Source organism: Dromiciops gliroides, chromosome 2 (genome assembly GCF_019393635.1).
Source record: "Dromiciops gliroides isolate mDroGli1 chromosome 2, mDroGli1.pri, whole genome shotgun sequence".
Lineage (NCBI taxonomy): Eukaryota > Metazoa > Chordata > Mammalia > Microbiotheria > Microbiotheriidae > Dromiciops > Dromiciops gliroides.
The window spans coordinates 197,589,073-197,606,105 of NC_057862.1; the positions used below are offsets into that span (position 1 = coordinate 197,589,073).

Consider the following 17,033-nt stretch of genomic DNA (forward strand, 5'->3'; position numbering starts at 1 on the left):
AGTTGTTGATCTACTTTGGCAGAGGGACTGTCCTCACTGGGGACTAAGTACAGACCAAAAAATGGTAACTTGAAGGGATCCTGAGAGGGACAGCAGAAAGGACTCGTGCTGGGTAAATTTCTAGTAACGAATTCCTAGTTATTTCTTGATTCTTCCGATTTCTCTGTTACTAGGGGAGGAATCCAGAAGGATATGGTGAAATCCCAAATTTCAGTGTAACTTAAAACTAGGGAAACCCATGGTTGACAGGCTTTCAAGAATATAAGGAATCCTAGATGAGGTGAATGACAGCGTTAATGGGCTGTTGACTGTGAGAGGGGCAGGTGAAAACCGAACTGAGGAGTATGTGAAGTCGGCCTCGGTCCTCCCCACCCCCCAACAGTTTCTCTCGGCTGTGTTCTCTGGAACGAAGTTGGGTGTTTGATTGCTGATACCCTCACGCACTGCACGTAGCCCTGTCATTAAGCCATCATCCAGCTGGCAGGGAGCCAGGCCTCCGTGGCGAAGGGGCCGACTTCCTAAACCAAAACAGCTTTTATTGATAAATCGATATTGCAGTGGCTGTTTACAGTTGCTAATTGGAGAGCTGTAGCTGAAACTCCTCCTAGGAAAGTAATTAACCAGAATCTGAAAGTAATGACAATGGCCTTTTAAATTCCTAGTCTCCCGTGCTTTCTTTGGAGTAGGGATTGTGGGGGGTGGGGTAGGGTAGGGTGAGGGAGAGTTAAGGAGGGGGGAGGGGTTTAAAGCCAGATGGAAAGGAAATCCCCCGGAGCTTCATTTTAAACTTGGAAAAGCTGAATGCAAAGTTCTGTAGCCCCGAGGCTTGGGATGCTACTGAACTGGGACTTAAAGTTCACTGTGGAGTCAAGGTCCTTGAAAAATGTCAACTCGGAGAGACAAGTGTTAGAATAAATCGGGAGGAGGTTACGGGACGGTGGTGGCTAAGCCCAAACATTCCTCCGTCTTCCCAACAAAATTAACTCTGATGCCTAGAAGAGGCAGGCGTATGCATTATCGTCAGAACATTCGGGCGTCGCGATTGTCTATCTAGCTTCTGATTTTCATCTTTATTTTCTCATTTTCCTTTTCCTTTATACTGAAACCCTGCTGTTGTTTTAAAGGAGTATGTTGATCTGGTTTCTGGAGGGAGGAGCGGGACCCCCTCCCTCATTTTGCCTTCTGAATATACTGGAAGAAAATGAATGTACTTTTCAGGGAGTGGGGGAGTGTCTGAATTTGGATAAAAGGAGGTGGAAATAGAGCTGTATTTGGTTCAATTTATGTTTATCAGAAATTTTCAGTGGAATGGCTCCCAGAAAGTTTTTCCTCAGAGAGTTGAAAGAAAAAAAAAAGTGGTTTTCATGATCAGTTAAGAGTGGAAGAAGGGTGATGTGGGGGGATTCTTGGGGGATTACAGTGAACATGGCTCACCTGGAAGACACTTGGACCAAATGGGGTGGATGTACCCATCTGCTGGACTTGAATGATAATATTAGAGTCATCTTTTCTTTCAGTGTCCACCAAAAAAGAGTAGTAGACTTAAAAAAAAAAAGTTAAAAGAGCTCAGTGGTAGATTTCAGTATTTTATATTCCCAATCAAAAAAGATTGGGGGGGGGGAGTTGGGGGGTGCTGTTTTTTTCTCATTTTCTTTGTCATGTCACTCCTCCGTAGGAACAATAATGAAAGTTTAAACACCATGTGTTTTTCTTCTGAGCTTAAATACTCTCTAAGAAACATTGAAATAAGGCTTTTTTGGTTGTCCTAACCAAATGAGGTTAGGGGTGTGGAGGAAAGAAAAGTATTAGATTTGTGCAAGGTTTAGACTGAGTTAATATTTACCACCCTCTTAGCTGAGGCGTACTTAAACACCACTAGAGTAGTAATAAAAACCACATATCTATTAGCATTTTAAAGGTTTACAAAGTACTTTTTTTCAAAACCACCTTTTGGAGTGTTAGAAACCCTTCAGCCTTCTGGGTTTATTTTACTGGTAACGAGATTATTCCCCGGAGGTAAAATGATACCAAAATGGCATTGTTAATCATTGTCATTCATTTTAATTGTGTCCAGCTCTTCGTGACCCCATTTTGGGTTTTCTTGGAAAAGATACTGGAGTAATTTTCCATTTCCTTCTCCAGCTCATTTTACAGATGAGGAAACTGAGGCAAACAGGGTGAAGTGACTGACCCAAGGGTCACAGCTAAGAAGTGTCTGAGGCGGGATTTGAACTCATGAAGATGAGTCTTCTGACTCCGGTCTTCCTGACTCCAGGCCTGACACTCTACCCCTTGCACCACTAAACTGCCCTGACATTGCTAACTAGTGGTGCCCTTTTATATTTGTCTCCTGGTTATTTCTATCCTTATTTAAATACCCCAAATTTACTAACATTTCACTTCGGAAATTCCGGCTTTCTTTCAAGATTCAGCCTCAAGTGCCACCTTCTTCTGAGTCCTTTCCTGTTCTTCCCCAGCAGCTAATGCCCTTTCTCCCCAAGGTTATCTTGTATCTGTTTTGCATAACCCTTAGAGGAGGGGGATGGGGGGGAAGGAACTCCTGGCCCTTCCATAAACAACACATTCCATCTCTCAGCTCTGGGCATTCTCTCTGGCTGTCCCACATGCCTGGAATGCTCTTCCTCCTGTGCTCTGAATCCTGACCACAGCTGACCTCCCCTGGCTTCCTCTAAATCCCAACTAAAATCCCACCTTCTCCAGGAAGCTTTCCCCAACCCCTCTCAATCCCAGTACCTTCCCTCTGTTAATGATTTTCTATTCATCCTTTCCTGCATGCTTTGTCTATATTTGTTGGCATGTTGTCTCTCCTATTCAATTACAAGCTCCTTGAAGGCAGGGGCCGTCTTTTGCTCCTTTGTATTCCTCAGTGCTTAACAAGGTGCCTGACATTTAGTAGGAGCTTAATAAATGCTTATTGATGGATTGGCTGATTGAATGTGAGGCCACTAGTATTCTGTGCTAAGAAGGATCCCATGTAAATGATTAAAACCAGGAGGTAGAAGAAACATTGGCTGACAAGTCTGAGAGGAGTCTGAGAGAAGAGTAGAGGTTCCAAAGGGCACAGTTAAAATGGGCTAAGTGGTTGAACTTGGCTGGGAAGAGTAGGATTTAGTCAGGAGATAATAAGACCTTACAAGTTTACACCTATAGTTTTGATGACTTATGGGCCCGGGTACCTCAGAAGGTTGCTGGAGGAAATCTAGGAACCTTCTCCTTAAGAAACTAAACCAAAAGACAGACACACCTAAAGAGATGAGTGGCACTAGGATCGGGACTGAGATAACTCCAGGACCACCCCCCTTCATTCCAGTCTCCCCAGTCCCTCAGGGAGATAAGATTAGGTGTGGCTGCTGCCTTTGTGGGATGAGGGGGACAGAGGTAGCTTGAGAGATCAGAGCTGCCTCTCACCCAACTTCCCCCAGTCAACACCAGTGGGGAATGGTCCTCCCCCAATAAGGGAACTTTCCACAGGCAGATGATCACCTCATGGTCCTCTATAAAAGGATTTGCCTGTCTCCTGCTGGAGGAGATAGGTATCTCACAGAGCCATGCCTTCTCCCCATGAGAAATCCTAGACCTTCTCTCTTGGTTTCCTTTCCCTAGCACCTAAATAAACTATTATTTTATTCTAATTGGATTTGTGTGCAAGAGGGTATAATTCTTGAAAGAGGAATTCCTAAGAACCCCTATCTGAAAGCCCCCACCAATTTCCCCCTAACAATTTTCTTTTCTTCAGTGGAGGCCAGCAAGCCTTAATACAAGACAGGGTGTGGCCTGCTTAACCAGAGTTAAGTGATCAAACCAAAGCCGAAAAGCTGTTCTTAATTCAGTGCAGTTAAATGGTTAGGGACTTTAAAACAAATTCTTCTTTGCGACTTTTACACGTTACAAATAATTCCCGATTTTAAACTATTTTACTATGAAAGATTTCTATGCAGTGAACTAAGAGCCCACAGACCAGTAATTTCTCATTGAGCTATAGTCCCATGCTCGCCTTTTCTTGACATCATGCCCCAATAAGGTCCAGGGTGAAGACAGTAAAACCAGGAAGGGGTGATGGAATTTGTGATCCTCATGCACACACATTAAAGGCAGTTTCTGGCCTGACAATCCCTGCATTAAGGAGCTTACTTTTTTTTTCTTTTTTTTCTTTCTGGTTGTGCAATGAGGGTTAAGTGACTTGCCCAAGGTCACACAGCTAGTAAGTGTCAAGTGTCTGAGGCCGGATTTGAACTCAGGACCTCCTGAATCCAGGGCTGGTGCTTTATCCACTGTGCCACCTAGTTGCCCCTAAAGCATACCTTTTAATGGGGTAAGAAAACATATAAAGGAGAGCTGGGGGCGGGGGGAGGGGTACAGTTTGGTGTGGGGATAGCCAGGAAGAGACTAGAAGACCCGCTTCTGGGCAAAATAAGACAAAAGCTTATCATAGCCAACTTTCCCATAGATAGTATTTGGGGTTCCAGTAGGAGGAACAGTGTGACAGTGTAGTATAGATGACATGATGTAGAGATGGTTAGGAAGTATAAGAGAAGTCTGGAAGTGAGAGCTCACCTACCACAGCCCCATGTCCCAGGGCAAGAGTCAAAGGTTCCAGCTGATGATGGTCAGAGTTGAGAAAGTATGGTAGGGACATGTATACATTAACTCAACCCTGGTCAAGTCATTTACTTCCCAGGACCCCAGGAAACTTGCTAAAATTATAAGTTTCAGGAAGGGTTTCCTTATTGAGAGTCCCCCTAGGCCAGTAAAATCAGTGATATGGTTAAAATCAACATGAAAATTTTATGGTTTAAGTCCATTTCAAGAGGTATAGCCTGGGATTTGGAGAAGTTAAAAAGTCAGTGGCATCCTTTCAAGAGCTGCTTTGCCTGTTTGTCTCGCCATAATCCAGACACTTTAGCAGGGCTCTTAGTGTCCTGAAGCTGTCTTTTCCCTTCCATTCTATGCTTCTGCACCCTCACACCCAGCTTGGGGAGGCAGGGATAGCAACTTAGTTGACCTGCTCAGCTTCCGGTGTTCATAGTGGCCCCGTGCAGCAAATTGGCATCCGCCATGGCCAGTTATAAAAATAACATTGAGGCAGCTTGTTTGGGCTTCTCGGGTTACTTTAGAACATGTCGGGAATTCCAGGCAAATAGCTGCTTATCCAGACCTGTATCTTCTATGGCACTGAGCCAGGCAACACTGATAAAATTGGATATAGTTTCGACCCGCTCTAGGAGACTCACAATGATTTCCTTTCATTGTTTCAAACTTTAGTCAAATGACATCAGGTGCAAGCCAGAAAGGATGAATATTTTACCTTTCTAATTACTGGTCCTAGGAACTTCCCCTCTCTTCCCATAAGACCCATGGAAATTTAGCCAAAATTTTAAGTTCTGTAGCACGCCAATTCTTTGTAGTCTGAAAAAGGCAATACTGAGGTAAGGAAATTTCCATTTGGGTTCCACATGTATAACCTATATCAGATTGCTTGCCATTTTGGGGAGGGGAGAGGGAGAAAAATTTGGAATTCAAAATCTTATTTAAAAAATGAATGCAAGCACCTGACCTGGAGTCAGGAGTACCTGAGTTCAAATCCAGCCTCAGACACTTAACACTTACTAGCTGTGTGACCCTGGGCAAGTCACTTAACCCCAATTGCCTCACTAAAAAAAAAAAAAAATGAATGCTAGGGGCAGGTATGTGGAGCAGTGGATAAAGCGCTGGCCTTGGATTCAGGAGGATCTGAGTTCAAATCCAGCTTCAGACACTTGACACTTACTAGCTGTGTGTCCCTGGGCAAGTCACTTAACCCTCATTGCCCTGAAAAAAAAGAATGCTAGGGGCAGCTAGGTGGCACAGTAGATAAAGCACTGGCCCTGGATTCAGGAGGACCTGAGTTCAAAGCCTACCTCAGACACTTGACCTTACTACCTCTGTGACCCTGGGGAAGTTACTTAACCCTCATTGCCCTCCCCCCAAAATGTTGAAAACTATCTTGCATGTAATTGGGAAAAATATTATTTACAAAACAAAAAGAAAGAAAGAATTTGCACTTCTGCTTTCCTACACATTGGCACTGAGAAATTGCAAACTCTTGGGAGGTTGTAGGAGGATGTTCAGATTCCACACAAACTTCTCAAAAAGATTTGTAAAGAAGGCAAAACTTCATTAAAGCTAAAGTGTTCAGCTCAATTCTAATTTACCATAGCAAATAAAACCTTTAAAATTTCTTTTAAAAGAGCTTCCCATTTGGTGGTAAGGCTCCTCAGAGATGTTATATTCTGTTTTCTAGCCTAGATTAGGTCATGCGATATAGGATATGATATACTTAAACGATGTCCTGAAAATGTTGGCTCATGTATAAAAAAAAAAAAATAGAACGTTAGAACTGGAAGGGCCCTGGGGTCCTATAGTCTAACCAACCCTGTTCTTTTCCTAGAAAGAAGACAAGGGAAAGTTCATGCAGCCGACAGGTGGTAGAAAGCTAAAGTTGATGTCTCCTGACTCTTTCAGTGTTTGCTTCTCTACATAACCATACCTCAAGAATTTTGGTTTTATTTTCCTTTTCTTTTATCCTGTCCCACCTACATATAATTGTGATGGGTGATTAGGATTTGTAGTCATTTGGCCAAATCAACTCTTGAAACAATTTCCCAAGACTGGGGTTTTTAACCTTTTTGTGTGTGTTATGATTTGTTTGGCAGAAGCCTCTGGACCCTTTCTCAGAATAATGTTTTTAATTGCATAGGATTACATGGGAAGCTAATTATCTAGTCCTATTAAACTATAGTTTAGGAAAAAAGTCACAGATCTCCCACTTAAGAAGCTCTACAATTAAGGAGTGAAGGGGTGGCAAAGGTAGTCAATGAAATGTAAGAGTTCTTAAAAGATTGGAATATACCACCAACATAGTAAAAAAAAAAAAAATTCTTCAAATAATGGCTATCTTGGAGCAGCAAGGTGGCATAAAGCACTGGCCTTGGATTCAGGAGGACCTAAGTTCAAATTTGACCTCAGGCAGTTGACACTTACTAGCCATGTGACCCTGAGCAAGTCACTTAACCCTCATTGCACCCGCAAAAAAAAAAAAAAAAAGAATTCAGAAAGAAAAGGTGATGGCAGCAAATAATGGCTGTCTTCCTGTGGAAAGTAGGAACCATTCTACATTATCTCTTTCCCTTATTAAGCATATTCAATAAGGTTGTCCCCTCCCCCTGTCCCCAGCACACAGAAAAGCAGGTCACTGGGGCATTTTTTTTTTTAATGAGAACAGAAAGAAGGCCAGAAAGAAACACAGACAATGCTCTACTACCTTTTACAAAGCATTCATTCGCATTGGTTCTAAATTCTCATCTATTGAAAGAGGTGCTAAATTCCCATGATATCCACTACTCCACATATAACTCCATATGTTCCATTGGCCTTTTTGTGTTCAAAGAGACTGATAGAAGCTCTGAGAAAGCAGACTCCCTCTTAACTAATCATAGAGCAAGGCTAAGATTGAGAGCTGATCCACAAATTATCTGGTCCAATCCTATCATTTTAGAGGTGAGGACATTCAAGCCTGGAGGTCACACAGCTAGTGACCTAGGATCTTTGTCTCTCCCCCATCAGGGCTTGATCAGGGACTGTTGAACACATGAACTGTGTGTGTGATCCATGTAGAAAGCGAATGAGAGATCAGAGAGTTCTCTGGGTTGTGGGCCATTCCTGTGATTTATGGGTGATTGCTTTTAGACGGTAGTTTATTCTTCTAGCTCTGAGGTCAAGAGATACTTCTCGGGAAATATGGTCTTTATTCTTCATTGAGGCAAGGAGGGAGCTCCTACTTTGAAACCTGCACAAGGATTTTTCCAGAAGAGCTGGCAGTTTAATAGTACCTTTTCTGATTTTGTTTTTGCTTTTCAAAGCTCACCCTCACATACAATGGAAAGAACTCTGTATTTGGAATGAGAGGACCTGGGTTCAAATCCTGGCTGGCTTATGTTACTTCCTGTTTTTAAGTTTTTTCAGTTGTGATCCCATTTGGGGTTTTCTCGGCAGAGGTGTTGCTGTGGTTTGTCATTTCCTTCTCTGCCATGAGGAAACCGATGATGGAATGATGAGGGAACTGAGACAAACTGGGTAAAGTGACTTGCCTGGGGTCACACAGGTAGTAAATGTCTGAGGTGGGATTCGAATTCATGAAGATGAATCTTCCTGACTCCAGGTGTGGTACTCTATCCACTGTGCCACCTAGCTGATCATATTACTTTACAGCCTTGTACAATTCACCTTACCTCTTCCTCATCTATAAAAAGGGGAGGTGGGGCCAGATGGTCTCTGAGGTCCCATACCAGCCTAAAATCAGTGATTCCAGAACCTTTTTTTTGTGTGTGGTTTATAGCATCCTTCAAGGCCTTTTAGCTCAAGCAAGTACCACCACTTACTAAAGCCTCTTATCCTCTCTAGTTGTTAGTACTTCATCTTGCTTCCATATTTCTTTTATTTCTTTATCTAAGTACAGGTTATATCTCTCCTATCCCTTCTCCCTCCCCCTTTCCCCCAATAGAATGTGAGCTCTTTGAAAACATGATTTGTTTCTTTTTTTTTTTTTTCAGGTTAAACATTTTTATTTATAGTTTTCTGTTCTAATCCCTATCCCTTCTTCCCTCCCTCCCCTCCCCCCTACCTGAGGCTGCAAAAAATCTGATATGGGTTATACATATATGATCATGCAAAACATCATCATATTTGTCACTTAATGAAAGAATGTGAGAAATAGCCTGCTTCAGTCTGTTCCATCAATATCAGTTCTTTTTTTGGAGGTGGGTAGTATGTTTCATCAATATTCTTTTGGGATTGTCTTGGATCATCGTGTTGTTGAGAAAAGTCAAGTCATTCTCAGATCTTCATGGAACAATATTGCTGTCTCCGTGTACAATGTTCTCTTCGTTCTGCTTACTTCACTATGCATCAGTTCATAAAAGTCTTTCCAGTCCTTTCTGAAATCATTTTCATGTCATTTCTTACTGCACAGTAATATTCCATTACCATCATATATCAAAGCTTGTTTAGCTATTCCCCAATTGATGGGCATGCCTTTGATTTCCAATTTTTGGTCACCACAAAAAGAGCTGCTATAAATGTTTTTGTACAAATAGGTCATTTTCTCTTTTTGAGGATGTCTTTGGGATATAAATCAAGTAATGGTATTGCTGGATTAAAGGGTATGCACAATTCTATAGCCCTTTGGGCATAGTTCCAAATTGCTCTCCAGAATGGTTGAATCTTTTCACAACACCACAAACAGTGGATTAGCATCCCAGTTTTCCCACAAACCTTCCAACAACCAATATTTTCCGTTCTTGTTATATTTGCCATTCTGATGGGTGTAAGGTGATATCTCAGAGCTGTTTGTTTTATTTTTTACCTTGTATACCAGTTGGCTAGCACAGTGCCTTTTACACACTTTGTCAGAAAATTGAAGGGGAAAAAAAGAATCCCACTCAAACCGTACCTGTTCTTCATAATAAATACTTTAAAATTCATTTTAAAATTTTGAACATAACAGCAACCAAATGTTTGTTGGACTGACTGAATTAAAAGGGCATTAAAATCCCTGATGATGCAGTGGATAGAGAACCTGACCTCAGGAAGACCTGAGTTCATATCTAACCTCAGACACTTGCTAGCTCTATGAACCTAGGTAAGTCACTTAAACTTGGTTTGCTTCAGTTTCTGAATCTGTAAAATGGAGATAATAATTAGCACCTTACCTCCCAAGGTTACTATGAGTATCAAATGAAATGTAAAAAGCACTTATTATGAGCTATATAAATGTTAGCTATTATTAGATCCCTTTGCTCTTTCTAAAATGAGGTGATATTGTGAAATAATGCATTTGGTTCCTTGTATTGTAGTTTACATCCAAGCCAGAATTACTGTTAGCATACTTTTACTCTAGTAAAAACAGGGCAGCAGGAAGTTAGGAGCATTCTATTCTTTTTTTTTTTTTTAAAGGAGCATTCTAAACAGCTGGCCCATGCTTTCCCAGTACTCTCAGCAGAAATGATTGGGCAGACTGCACTAGTGTCCCTTCTGTACCTTGAGCATAGTCTTGGCCATTATCCCAATGATGGTGAGATTTCATTTGTCAGGAAATGTGACCTGAAGGTCCTGCTAGATGTGTGTGCTCAAGGTTTGAAAATGGTTGAAAGAACTACTGATCTAGATGAAGAGAAACTGAATTAGGAGGAAAGGGACTCCAACCGGTGTTGCTAATCTATTTCCCTGACTCAGGATGTACAACTTCTTAATGAGATATGCTTTAGGGGAAAAAAAGTACTTTGAGCATTCTGAACATTTCCAGAAATAGCTAATGTGGGTAAGTTTTGCTTGACTATGCCAAATAGTTACAAGGGTTTTCTTATCTTTTTCAGTGGGAGTGAGGGGCAGTGGTGACAGGTTTGCAGGCAGGGTGGAAGGAAGGAAGGAAGCAGAGGAAGGGAGAGAGAAAAAAGGAAGGAAGGAAAGGAAGAATGGAAAAAGAAGGAAAGAACAAAGGAAGGAAGGAAAGAAAGAAAGAAAGAAGGTAAAAAAGAAGCAAAGAGAAAGGCATAAGGGAAGGAGAGAAAGAAAAAAAAGAAGGAAAGGAGTGAAAAAGAAGAGAGGGGAGGGAGAGAGAAAAGGAAGGGAGGGAAGAAGGAAAGAAGAGAAAGAAAAAGAAAGGGAAAAAGAAAAAGGAGAAGAGAAAGGATGGAAAGAAGGAAAGAGAGAGAGAAAAAAGAAAGGGAGAGGAAGGAAGAAAGGAAAGAAGGAAGGAAAAGAGTCATGGAAATAGTTTTTTAAATGTGCAGGAAAGAACAGAAGGAAATAACAAAGAATAAAGCTTTGGAAGTTACAAGTTGAATTCATACTGTAGTGTGCTTAAAAGGAAGAAGGAAATTTATTAAGCTGTGCATAATAGAGACTCACTGTTTCATGGACAATCCTCTTTTCTGTTCTACTTTCCATTTGGAAATGTTCCTTTAGGTTCAGAATAAAATATTAACTTAAAATACTTAGTGTAAAGAGCAGGTATGAATTATTTTTGTTTTTGTTTTTTTGTTAAGGGTTGAGGCATTTGGGGTCACACAGCTAGTAAGTGTCAAGTGTCTGAGGCTGGATTTGAACTCAGGTCTTCCTGAATCCAAGGCCTGTGCTGTATCCACTGTGCCACCTAGCTGCCCCTAGGTATGAATTTTTAGCAAGATCTTTTTGCCGCCATCCTGTACAAAAATACCCATGCTATAAAACAGTTTGTGTTATCTAGTAATTCAGCTTGAGTTTGGTGCTTGGCCTCTCATTCTCTTCCAGCAGCATCATAAGCCTCCTGACTATCTGAGAATGATTAACAAGAAAAAATTAACCAGGTTTCAGAAATGTTTGATTATTCATGTGACTAGTCCCATGACCTGTGTATAGCTAGGAGCAAGTGGAGTACTTGGGAGGTATTGTGGGGAAAATAAGAAAAGAGTGAAGGACACAAAATCGCAAAACCTGAGTTGAGTCCCCACTCTACCACTGACTACCTGTGTGACATTGGGCAAATCTCTTAATCTTTCCTGGTCTCAGTTTCCCTTTAAACTGGGATGCCTTGGGGGTGGCTAAGTGGCACAGTGGATAAAGCACTGGCCCTGGATTCAGGAGTACCTGAGTTCAAATCCGGCCTCTGACACTTGACACTTACTAGCTGTGTGACCCTGGGCAAGTCACTTAACCCCCATTGCCCCGCCCAATAAATAAATAAAATAAATTAAAAAAAAATAAACTGGGATGCCTTATGTGTCTTTGCTGCCAACATAAGGCATTGCCCCTAACTGACTCTCTATCTTGGGCCCTGTTGAGTTTGGTTTAGTTTTTTTTTTTTCAGTCGTGTCCAACTCTTTGTGACCCCATCCAGGGTTTCTTGGCAAAGATACTGGAGTGGTTTGCCATTTCCTTCTCCACCTCATTTTACAGATGAGGAAACTGAGGTAAACAGGGTGGAATGGCTTGCCCAGGTCACACAGCTTTGTAAGTATCTGAAGTTAAATTCAAGTCTTCCTGACTCCAGGCTCAGTACTCCATCCACTTCACCCTAGCTTCCCTAAAGGCACTCATTTGCATGGTGCTTTAAAAAAACATAATAACATTTAATTAAAAAAAAAACTTACAAGAATTTACTCTTTTCTCTCCTACTTCCTCTCTACCTCCCCCTACCAAGTACTTTAAGTGCACTTATCTTAGTTGATCTTCAACCCTATGAGCCAGTAAATAGTACAACTATTATTATCTTCCATTTTACAGATAGGGAAATTGAGGTTCAACTCTAGTCCAAAAGTGTAGCTACTAACTACTAAATAAAGGACATGTGACTTGAACCCAGGTTTTCTGATTTAAATCCTATCCTTTTTCCATTTTATCAAACCGTTCTTGGTCAGTTTCTGTTCTGTGAACCTACTTTAGAAGTTACCTTTAGATGAGGAAATCCCACCAAAAAAACAAACAAACAAACAAACAAAAAACCTACCTGGTTTCAGAGTTGCACAAAGCAATTTCCAGAAGTACCCTTGCTTCCCATGCATACCAGGTTCCCATGACTTCAAGATGATACTTTCTTCTTGTTTTGTCTTGTCTATAGTTGGGTCTCAAACATAATATTCTTACCACCTGAACTTCTTAGAATGCCAAAGACCTTGACCTTTGCAGACCTAGTACAGTATGCCTCACTCACCTGGGTACTTCAGTCTTTTACTTTCTTCCAAGATTGCCAACCAAAAAGATACTATTGTTGGCTATAAGTTTGGGAAATAGTATTCAGCAAAGTGGGGACAAGAATGAGTTGGATTTTTTTATGCTGAAAATTCTAGATCAAAGGAGAATAAACTTCAAAGAATAGCAGCTGCCTCATGTCCAAAACTGCATATAAATAGTATTTTAAATGGTAATATAAAGGGTGTCCCAAAAATCCAAATTCAGTAAAACTTAGAACTGCATCAAGACTTTTGGGACACCTTATGTTAATAGAATTCTTTTTGGAGACTATTAGGTTGTGTCAACAGCTGTTTATCTCAGTACCACTACATGTACTCTACCACCTCCCCCAACACCCCCCTCCAAACTCTCCACCTTCCCTCTATGTGTTGTCTTTCCCTTCTTGAACATAAGCTCCTTTAACACATAGCAAGTCTATAATAAATAAAAGAGTGCTCTCTCTCTCTCTCTCATATCTATTAGGCAATGGTGGCTTGCTATCCTGGGAATGGGACTGGTTATGTTCGACATGTAGACAACCCCAATGGAGACGGGCGTTGTATCACCTGCATCTACTATCTGAACAAGAACTGGGATTCCAAGGTACTTTAAGGACTTTTTGAATTATGTATACATTTATGTTGGGATCTGGCACAGGGAGAAGATTATGCTAAAAATTAGTCTTGGGGGTAGAATTCATATAATTTTTAGTAGAGAAAACTTTAAAAAATGCTAAGATGTCCTTTATCTTCCACTGAGGAGTCTTTTCATAGTATTTTTGGGAGAAATTGTCTCTTTTTCTTCCCCACTCATGAAAATCTGGACTAAAGGAGTCAAGATGAAAACAATGGTTGTAAAGCCGAACTAGTCCTCCCCGCCCCCCCCCCCCCAAAAAGTGCTACCCCAGATAACTTGTCGTTCAGAGCAGAAGGATCAAACTTGGAGCTCAGCCAGAGCTGATGTGACTTAGATTGTCGAAACCTACTTAGTAGCAACAAAATGCATTTTCCCTCTCAGCAGCAATATTGAGAGAATTTCACAAAACTGATGCTCTCAGATACAAAAGCATCCCCAAGAGAGAATTTCTCACACAGCCTCTCTCAACACAGAATGAAATATCTCATCCGTGGCCACTTGTCATGGTTTACTATGGGTATGAACTCCAGGAGAGTCTTAGCTCATTTTATATATATTCTCCAACATGTGTAACTTGTGTGTATATTTGTCCAGATTTTAAAAACCGATGCATATGGATTGAGGTATTTTTGAAAATTCAAGAATGATTTAGTAGTTTGGGAAGTGAGGGAATTATTCCAGCTTACTTGGCTTCTGAACCTTCAACATCCCTACTTCCTGTCAGTTGGGGTCAGACACAGGCTGCCTCAGAGAAGTTCTAAGGTTTTTGTTTGGGGGCCAGAGAAGCTATTAAATCAGCAAGAAAAACAATGAATGGATAAAAACACTAGGGGAAAGTTCATCTTTTCCCTCTGCTTTACTTCCCCCAACATGATGTAGCTAAAATGTGTCCTGTAACACCCATCAGGTTTTGAAATTTTGAGATAATTTTTTCAAAATTTAATTGTCGGGGCAGCTAGGTGGTGCAGTGAATAAAGCACCAGCCCTGGATTCAGGAGTACCTGAGTTCAAATATGGCTTCAGACATTTGACACTTAATAGCTGTGTGACCCTGGGCAAGTCACTTAACCCCCATTGCCCACAAAAAAATAATAATAATAATAATAATCCAGTACGTTGCAGTGACACCATGGCTTTGTGGATAGAGATAGAACTGGTCATGAATATACCTGACTTTGTTTCCCGCAACAAGTCATTTAAGCTCTCCATGTTCTAGTCCACTCACAAGTGGCAGATAAGGTGCTGACATACATTGGTAGGAGGAGTTTCCTCACCCAGCAGTTGCCCTATGCTAATAAAGCCATCCACCTTTGCCCTCTCCCTATCAAATACATTACTTTTATATGCCCCCAAATTATCTTGTGATTGCCCTCAAGAACTTCATTTTGAGGTTGAAAAAAGCCTCGGAATATTTTACACTCTTGTTTATTCATGGATAATGTTGCCACTCAGTGTTTGATATAGTAAGATGGAAAGATCTAGTGAAGTTTCTAAATAGGCAGATGGTGTAGTGTTCCAATGGAGAAGGTGTGTGTTCACATGTGGGGGCTCTAGCTTGGAACAGAGAGCAGGGGAATCAGACTCCCTGTTCCTCATCAGCAGAAGGCTGATATGTTTACCCCAGCTGAGGAGTTCTATCTGTGCTCAGGAAATAACCTTGATTATGTTTTCCAGCTCCATGGCGGGATCCTTAGGATATTCCCAGAAGGAAAGTCCTTTATAGCAGACGTGGAACCTATTTTTGACAGACTGCTCTTTTTCTGGTCAGATCGAAGGAATCCACATGAAGTACAGCCTTCCTATGCTATGAGGTAAACCATTAAGAATGGCAAAGACCCCCAAGGAATAATTAAATCATCATTTCCAAATAGGATCACATGATTTTTCTTTAAGGGCAGGAAAGGACTTTACATAAGTAGTCCAACCTTCTCCCCCCACCACCTCCCCCAACTTTTATTTTACAGATGAAGAAACTGAGGCCCTGACTTGGCCCCTGACTTGGGGAATAGAGACAAATCAGCCCAAGGGAATAGAAAATATAAATTCTTTTTAAATGATTTTATTTCATCTTTAAATTTTTATTTTATATATTTTTTTACATTTTAATTTATTTAAACAATACAACCCCCCCCATTCCTGATTGATACCAAAGATAAACATTTAAGCAAAAAATATATTATATTAGCTCTATTCTCATCTGATCCAGTCTAATTCCCCCCCACACACACACACACATCTTTTTAATGGAGGCCAAAGAAAGTTAAATGATGACTTTGTGCAGGGGTTTCAGCTTGGAATAGAGAGCAGGACAATAGGACTCCCTGTTACTTATCAGTTTCTTGTCATATGAATAGATTGATATGTTCATGGTTTATACAGTAGATTATGTAGGTGTAGGTAAAACCCAGATCTCCTGGCTCCTAGCTGTCTAATGTGCTTTCTACAAATAGCTAGTAACACTTCGGACTACTGCTAACCTGGTAATAAACCAATAAAAATAATTTGTAAGTCTTTTTGGAAAAAATGATGATGTGGAAATGATAGGAAAATGGTTCTTAAACTATACTCTCAGAAATTGGAAACACTTTTGGTCATGGTAGGCTATTCCATTATGGAGAAAAATGACAGAGCAAATTTGCCTTTTGTCAGTGCTAAGGCAGAAAGTAGGACTGAGAATTTTAAATCTGTGATACTAAATATAAGTAAACCTAAAAAATTAGAACAGTCCTTTGATATTGGAGGGAAACATTTTAGTGTTTAGTTTTCAAAGCATATGAATATCGTTACTTTGTTTTCCCCCACTTTTCATCTAAACCTCATTTTCCTTGTCTTTCACAGATATGCTATGACTGTTTGGTACTTTGATGCAGAGGAAAGGGCAGAAGCCAAAAAGAAATTCAGAAATTCAATTGGTAGGTCTTCTTCCAAATTTCTCCAAAGAAAAGTAGTCTTGAGTCTTTTTTTAAAAAATAATTATTGCATACACAATGTCAGAAGCAATCATAGCTCTCTTTTTACTCAACATAGTTTATAATGACATTTTTATAATCATGTCATATTCTTATCATGTTTTATGAATTATAAAGCATTAACTCATTAGATCCTCAGAATAGACTTGTAGAAAACAACTAGACTTGGGGCCAAAAAGTAGTGGCAATACTTGTCTGAGGCTTTTTTCAACCATCAGTCAAAGCAAAGCTAAGCTTGGTTTTTATCCTCCTAGAAATCTTAACATCTCTAAGTAAAGAAAATGAAAGTATTTCCCACTTTCTTTCTTCACTCTATGGGTAGGGAAGAGAGAGAGAATTCTAAATAAGATAAAAAAGGGAACAGAGAAGGCATCCCAGAGAATGGTGAAGAAAGGCCACAGTGGTATGAGAAGTGGAGACTGAGAATAAGGAAAAGTATCCCCTTGTACAATCATGAAAACCATTTCACAATTAATGCCGGGTAAATGTGCGACTTCCATAATACAGACCACAGGACTAATACTGAGGTAGCAAGGTCTAACCAAAATGGCGGGTGTAGGAATGAAAGGGGAGATGATGGTATTCATATTTATTATGGAGTCCTTGAGCTTGGCCTTATCCTATAAGCTCCTTTAGAATAAAGCTTGTTTTTAATCACTGTAT

At 40.5% G+C, this 17,033-nt stretch overlaps 1 protein-coding gene across 1 annotated transcript in view; it reads left to right on the forward strand.

The window, feature by feature from the left end:
* EGLN3 (egl-9 family hypoxia inducible factor 3) overlaps positions 1–17,033 on the forward strand; it is a 37,186-nt gene that overhangs the window by 17,463 nt on the left and 2,690 nt on the right. Inside the window, exons 2-4 of the mRNA XM_043986149.1 lie at positions 13,249–13,368; positions 15,076–15,212; positions 16,240–16,313. Coding sequence (XP_043842084.1) covers positions 13,249–13,368; positions 15,076–15,212; positions 16,240–16,313 — 331 coding nt within the window. The remainder of the gene's footprint in view (positions 1–13,248; positions 13,369–15,075; positions 15,213–16,239; positions 16,314–17,033) is intronic.